This window comes from Cebus imitator, unplaced genomic scaffold, assembly GCF_001604975.1.
Source record: "Cebus imitator isolate Cc_AM_T3 unplaced genomic scaffold, Cebus_imitator-1.0 Scaffold527, whole genome shotgun sequence".
In the NCBI taxonomy this organism is placed as follows: domain Eukaryota; kingdom Metazoa; phylum Chordata; class Mammalia; order Primates; family Cebidae; genus Cebus; species Cebus imitator.
Genome location: NW_016107842.1, coordinates 1,257,152 through 1,264,650, shown reverse-complemented (window position 1 = coordinate 1,264,650; position 7,499 = coordinate 1,257,152). Strand labels below are relative to the sequence as shown.

The 7,499-nt window shown below is 36.7% G+C and overlaps 1 protein-coding gene across 1 annotated transcript in view; it reads right to left on the bottom strand.

The window, feature by feature from the left end:
* Positions 1–2,215: 2,215 nt before the first annotated feature.
* ZFX (zinc finger protein X-linked) overlaps positions 2,216–7,499 on the bottom strand; it is a 65,515-nt gene continuing 60,231 nt past the window's right edge. Inside the window, exon 8 of the mRNA XM_017514568.2 lies at positions 2,216–7,499. Coding sequence (XP_017370057.1) covers positions 6,630–7,499 — 870 coding nt within the window. The 3' untranslated portion in view covers positions 2,216–6,629.

The window sequence follows — 7,499 nt, the reverse complement described above, 5'->3', positions numbered from 1 at the left end:
ACCACTGGATCTGCTAAACAAAATAATTTTAATTACATAAAAATCCAAACAAAACAATAAAAATATAGAAAAAAACCTAGGCATATATTTGCAGAACCTTGGGGTAGAAAAGACCTTTTTAAGCAGAACAAGAAACACCAGGAATCATAAAGGGAAAAAATAAACATTACACAAATATTAAAGCTTTTTATATATGAAAAGATTACATAAGCAATAACAAGATAAATCATACACTACAAAAATGTGCAGCAAATGTATTAGAAAAGTTAATACGCTTAATGTACAAATAACTCCAAATAGAAAATGGGGCACAGGATATGAACAGGCAATTTATCAGAGGGACAACTTAAAGTGCTATTAGATACATAAAAGCATTAAACTCCACTAGGAGTCTGGTCAAAGCAAAGTGAAACAGCGATGACATATTCTTTATTTTTTTAACCTGTGAGATTAGCTGTAACACTCACTGTTTGTAAGGCTGAGGGGAACAAACTCTCCCATATATTGGTGTAGACACGTGAATTACATTTGATGTTTGAAAAGAAAATCGCTGAACCCAGAATAGAACTGAAACTGTGGTTACAAGACAGATAAAAGATTTATGTGTATGGACTAAGATTGGAAGAGAACAAAGACAAGCAATCCCTTTAATACAGAAGGTGGCCTTGTGGGTGATCATCTTCCTGATTTTTGTTATGAAAGCATGCAATAAAAATAACTTGCAAGATTTCCATCTTTGTATAGTAAGTACATTTGCCCTTTAAAAATTAATTTTCTGAAGAACAACCAAACTATACTGCCTTGAAAGAAGAAGGAACTTTAGAAGGTCTGCCACAATCACCACTTCAAGGGGTAACAGTAAAAATCAATAAAAGTGGACACAAATATGCAAGGCTAATGGCAAAAACATCACGTTGCTGTTGTGCTAATACCAGAGGGTAATCCAGAATTGGACTAACGTTTATTAGGATGATGTATGGGAACTCTTCTCCCCCTTTTCCTGGGTCCTAGCCTGGGAGGACTGGGGTAGATGCTCCCTTTCTCTGATGAACTAGTCTCTCGATAGCTCACAGAGGAATGGAAGGTAGGCCCCATGCCTTCAAATGACTGGCTACATCAGTCAAAGCCTACATTGGAGGGAAATAGATTGGAAACAGATTCATCTCAGCCTCTGGGTCTCCCAGTCCAGTCTTACTAGAATAAATCACAATCTCAGTTGGTGGTTTCTTGTGGTCTATTTTCAATGTGGTTAGAACTCAAGAGGGGAGGATAGGTGACTAGAACTTTCAAAACCCCAACAGATGGCTTTGCAATACCCCCTTATTTCAAAGAATCTCAGACAAAAGGAAATGGGTTCTACATTTAACGTCAAATACGCCGGGTGTGGTGGCTCACACCTGTAATCCCAGCACTTTGGGAGGCCGAGACGGGCAGATCACCTGAGGTCAGGAGTTCAAGACTAGCCTGGGCAACATGGTGAAACCCTGTCTCTACTAATAATACAAAAATTAGCCGAACGTGGTGGCACACACCTGTAATCCCAGCTACTCAGGAGGCTGAGATAGGAGAATCGCTTGAACCCACGAGACTGAGGTTGCAGTGAGCCAAGATCGTGCCACTGCACTCCAGCCTGGGGCGGACAAGAGTGAAACCCCGTCTCAAAAAAAAATAATAAAGTCAAATACAAGCATGAAGGACAAGCAGAAGCTGGCCTCTTAGAAAGCAAAATAACATAGGTCTAGTTAACTATTCTATAATTTAGTCAATGTGTTTAGATACTTCTGTGGTAGCTCACATAGCCAAAGACATCTAGAAGTCCTGAGCAGGTTTTCAGGAGCCAAGTCTCCTAGTGGCTTTCCAGTCTTGACAGGTCACTATAATGCCAGATCCTTTGTGTCCACCAATACCAGCAATACAAGTAATATGGGAGACCAACTGAATAGGAAAAACCAAGTATTCTTGATTTTGGCCTCAAACTTGATGGACTGAGTATTTCCATCGCAGAAGTCAGAAAATGATTTTGAAATTGAAGTCGGTGCAGATGCTTTGCCTATACACAATAGTGTATGTTCCTTGGTGCTAAACTACTGAAGGGAGTCAATCAATCACCTCCAGCTTTGAACAACTTGGGAATTCATTAACTGTGTGACTTAAGCCTTCTCATTTTGAGTGTGCATGTATACTTTGTCTATAGCCAACACTCCACTAGGGTAACTTAAAACAAAATAGTAATTTATTTACAATAGGAAAGATGTCAAAAATAACAGGAACAATATATAACAAATCCAAGATTTTTATGAAAAAGGCAAACAATATATACACGAAACAAAAGATGAAACAAAATCCATAGGGTAAACTTAATTTGACCTCAAACAGTTGCAGAATGTGGCAAAATGGTTTTTTCGATAATGATTTCCTTAAGTAACCCTGGGCCAATTAAAACACACAAATCTTTCTCAGCCCTTCTCTTTTAAATGCTGAAACTTCCTCTGAACCCAATTTACCTTTAAGGAATGTAACTATGGGAGGCCACACAAGATTTAGGAAGTGCAGGCTATTTACATGTGTGCTAAAGGATATATACTTGTTGACTTGGCAGGCTCACACTTTTAAAACAGCAAACCGAAGGTATAAACTACCGTCTGGGTCCTATTCTTCTCCCACTGTTCATTTCTGATTTTTTTTGTGATTTTCTCATCTACCACACTAAATGTTGAACCAGTCATCTTTTAGGTTCCTCAAGTGCTCTAAAAGTTTCCTAAGCTTTAACAGGCATCAGAATCACTTGGAGAACATATTAAAACAAAGATTGCTGGGTCGCACACCAGTTTCCCAATTCAGTAGGACTAGCATGGGGCTGAGAATTTGCATCTTTAACAAAGTCCCAGGAGATTAAGATGCTGCCAATGCTGCAGGCCACACTTTGAAAACCACTGCTCTGAAAGATTGCCCCCCCTTTAAGATATTGATTAGCCATGTTTTTCCTTACATGAATGCTAGAATTTGTGTGAAATGCAATTGTTAATACTGAGATTTCCAGGTAATACAGATGCACATTATCTGACTGGTTGGGATCACAGACAGGTTAGGTATCATCTGTTGGACGTTCCATTACAACTTAAGTTTTTCAGCATGCTATGGTTTTGTCCGATTTATGGCTCTGGACAGTGACATTCATCACCACATTCCCTTGGTCATTTACCTAAAATTCTGATTTACTGTTTCAATTGTTAGGCAAACATTTGCTTGCTCATACAGTTGGAAGAACTGCAGAATCTTGTCTATAAAACCAAAGATGGCACAACTCTATCTCTTTTGACTCCTGACATTTACTTAACTGCCTATTTTTAACTGCAGCAATGACCACTCTCTAGTATGTTAGCGTCTACTAGAGTCCTCTAAACTGGGCACAAAGGGGTAACTTGAGGGCACGATTTCTGCTGTGGAGGTGGTTACAGTTCCCACTGATTAAATATGCTGTGAATTAATACTGAAATGAACTTTAAGTGCTCTCAAAAACCACTTTATGCATAGGTAATTCATCTCAGAGGAATTGGAGATGCTAATAAAACAGATCCTTTATGAAGATAAAAGAAAAAATGAATTCCAAGGACATGCTCATCAAAGGACTCACCAATCACCTCTTCTCTGAAATACTACTTGCAAATTCACAGGACTGAAATATTACCAGTATTTGCATCTGAGTCACAAAATTCAAAGCAATCGAGCACTTTGCATTCCACTGCTGCGTAAAAGGAATTAAGAAATGGGGGGGATGAAAATAATCCACTGCTTTTGATGTTTATTAGGTTTACAAAAACTGTACATTTTTTTCCTTAAGAAAAATCATTAACTTAGTACTGGTATCAAATAGACTAAACATTCAATAACAGGAAAATATTCTGATTTTTATTTTTGCACGTTATTCTCAAGTACACAATTACAATAATGTCACACATCCCTATATGATTTTCTTTTTATGTATTTTACTTTTTTTACAAAGTATACAGAGGGAGGGACATACAATATTTAATAGGATATTTCTACAGAACAATAACTTATATTATGTCCTTGTAAAAATCTGTACCTCTTTAAAACATTTTAACTGAAGCATCCTTGTCTTTTTAGCTTTGCTAATCAAAATTGTTTTAAGAATTAAAACTAGGTTGTAACTAATGTCAGTACATAACAGTGACTACAATTTCATTTTCTCTTTATACAGACAAATACGTTTTATCATATTCACTTGACCAGACCCTTAAATACCTTTTAAAGGTTTTAATATTGTGCTTTAAAAAGAAAAGAACTGTGTATGATTCCAGACTATGTAAGAGAAATATAAAATGTGTAAAGTGTTGTGTTCTTTATCTTTCAGTTTATTTAAAAAAATATAGTTAAATGACCCAATCATTTATATTTTCTGTATTAATTTTATAGGATTTAAAATTAATACACTTCCACTTTCATTTAAGTGTTTTTACATTACTTCTGGGAAAAATAAAAATCAAGGGAGATTTTAAAGGTTCTCACAAAAAAACAGACAGAGCTTTCAAGAATCGCAGGGCAATGAATTACAAATCATATAATTTTAAGTTCATTAAAAAAAAAAAAAAAAACCAGCACATTATGTGGGCCAAGAAGGTACAGGAATTTGCTATGAGATAGGCTAGGAAAAACCCATGCCTTGACTTTGACGGGCATTTAGGCTAGAGTTCACACCTGCCTAAAGCACTTGATTTAAAACTAGACTAAGTCAGTCTAGCACTTCAGAGGCTTGCCAAACACCAAATATTTTGATTTCTAACCCTAAAAATATAACTCTTGAATACAAACATCAATGGCAAAGAGAAAGATGAAAGGTAAAAACCTAAGCACAAAGGGGATGGAGCACCATAATGAGGTGGCAAGGCAGCTACTGAGTGGGAAGACAATTTCTAGTTCTCCTTCAATGTGCTAGATGCATATAAACCAATAGCCAATTGAAGGGACCCCAAAAACTGTTTTCTGTTCTCCAAGATTTGTCTTAGCACAACCAAGTTCTAATCAACAGAATTCGTTTTATGAATGTATGACACTGATTCAGAACTGTTAAAAAATGCCAACTCTCAAAAAAACTGTGGAAGACTTAGTGATGTTCCAAATAAGGCCTCAGACTTTCCTTATCCACTTAAAACACATCTTTACCTTTTAATCAAAGCCAACTTGAGTGTTAAGTTTTTAAAGTTTGCTAACTGTAACTGTCTAAGAAATAACACATCAGGCTGAACTTGCCAAGTGTGAAGTCATAATTAGCACCTGTTCTCTGGTCCACAGAGCTATCGCTGCTTTTCCATCCCCCTCACTAAATAAGACAGAGTTCCCTCTCAGGCTTCTCAAAGAGAACTGTAGGAGTCATGTCTGGATACTCATTTGCTTTTCAAAAATATATAAAGACATGGAGCTGAAACTGTATGAAAACATTATACCTAGAAACATCTTAACCTCTATTTTTCAATTACCAAAGATATTTAAAAGAAAATACCTTTACTTTTTAAAAATACTAGTGTCCTTATTTTCCTTCTAATTCTTCACCTGAGTAGTCTCTCTGAAGAGCATGACTTACAAAATGCTCTCTCATGCATCCCTGGATCTTTCATGTTACTGTAAATTTAATATTTTTAATTACAGATTTTAAACAACTACTACTTGGGGTCGTGTGTATAAATATGTAAAGTAAGCAATACACACAGGTACATGATATATATGTGTATATATATAATTCAGGGTACATTTACATATATAAAGTTGCAAAAGATCCTATAAGCCACAAGTTACCTCTAGGAGATTCCGAACTGCAGTCCTCAGTACGTGTCATTTGTAGCACACAACCATTCCAAGACGAAGCCGCACAGACAGAATAATCAAAATACAACAGGATCAAGGAAAATTTTTCAATAAGGTTTTCTAAGTTTGCTATGCTGACAAAAGATGTAAATAATCCAAAGAAAGCCAAAAGAAGTATTATTTTATCTGCTAAACAAAATGAAAAGTAAACACGAACCCAGCCACTGTTCTTTACTCAGCAAAGCCAGGGACACAAAAGCTCAAATGGCAACTTTCACTGTCAAGTGGTCTGAAAATATTAACCAAGACAAGTAAATGACTTCCATCTTATGCTAATTAGACCTGACTGTAAAATCTCCCATTTATATTAGTAGATGTCTCTGACGATTTTATTGTGAGAAATGCATGGGGAAAAATAATGAGTCAACATGAATACTTTCAGAGTTACCAATGTAAAGTTACCTTAAGTTAATGGTCTTAGAAGAGTACCATCAAGGTAAGCAAGGTAAATATTTAAATAAATATAAAACTTCTAAGATATAAAAATTCAGTATAGAATCAGGGATTACTTTATTAAAAGTAACTAGCACGTTGCCAGTTTTCCCCATTTATTAAACAAACTGAATAGAATTCAGAACACACTACTGAACAAAATGTATATTAAAAAAAGTCAACTAGAAGCAGTAAATCTATTTGTACACAGCATAAATCAATATACAGTATTGTATGTGAATGAGATTGATTGGCTTTAAAATGAATTTTCTGCTTCAAGGCCAATATCTCTACAAACGTCTGCACAAGTATCGTTAGGGCAGGCCAACTTCTTTATGATGTCGCATTATGTGCTGGTTCTTTTCTGAAGGTCTTCGGAAGCCTTTCTTGCAGTACTCACACCGGTGAGGATAGTCTTTCGTGTGAATGGAAATAACATGTCGTTTAAAGCCTGAGGCATCTGTAGTGCTATACTCACAGTACTCACACTGATACACTTTCCTGCCACTGTGTGTCTTCATATGCTTTTTAAGCTCATTCTGTTGCCTGAATCCCTTTCTACATCTCTTACACCTAAACGGAAGATCCTTTGTGTGAACTGAGAGAATATGGCGACTTAGAACAAAAGGATCTGCAATCTTAAAGTCACAATGTCTACACTGGTGCATTTTTTTGCCCTTGTGGGCAGCCACATGTTTCTTGAGTTCTGAAGGCCTGTGAAAGCCTTTATCACACATGTCACACTTATGGGGGTAGTCTTTCGTGTGAACTGAAATTATGTGTCGTTTCAAATCACTCGAGTTCGAACTCTTGTGGTCACAATGCAAACACTGGTGTGTTTTGCTTTCTTGGTGGATAAGAGCATGTTGCTGCACCTCTTTGGTATCCGAGAAAGTCAGAAGACAAATGTCACACTTGAATGGCATCTCTTTACTATGCTTAGTTTTTACATGCGTTTTCAAGTTAGAAGAGTCTGCAGACCTATATTCGCAGTACTGGCATTGGTACGGCTTCTCCCCAGTATGGATTCTCATGTGCTTTTTGAGCTCTGATGGGTGACGAAAACCCTTACCACACTCCACACAAATATGAGGAAAGTTCTTGCTGTGGACCGCCAAGAGGTGGCGATTCAATAGCCCTTGTTCAGAGAATTTACACTTGTGCATTTTGTTGGCTCCTTTTTC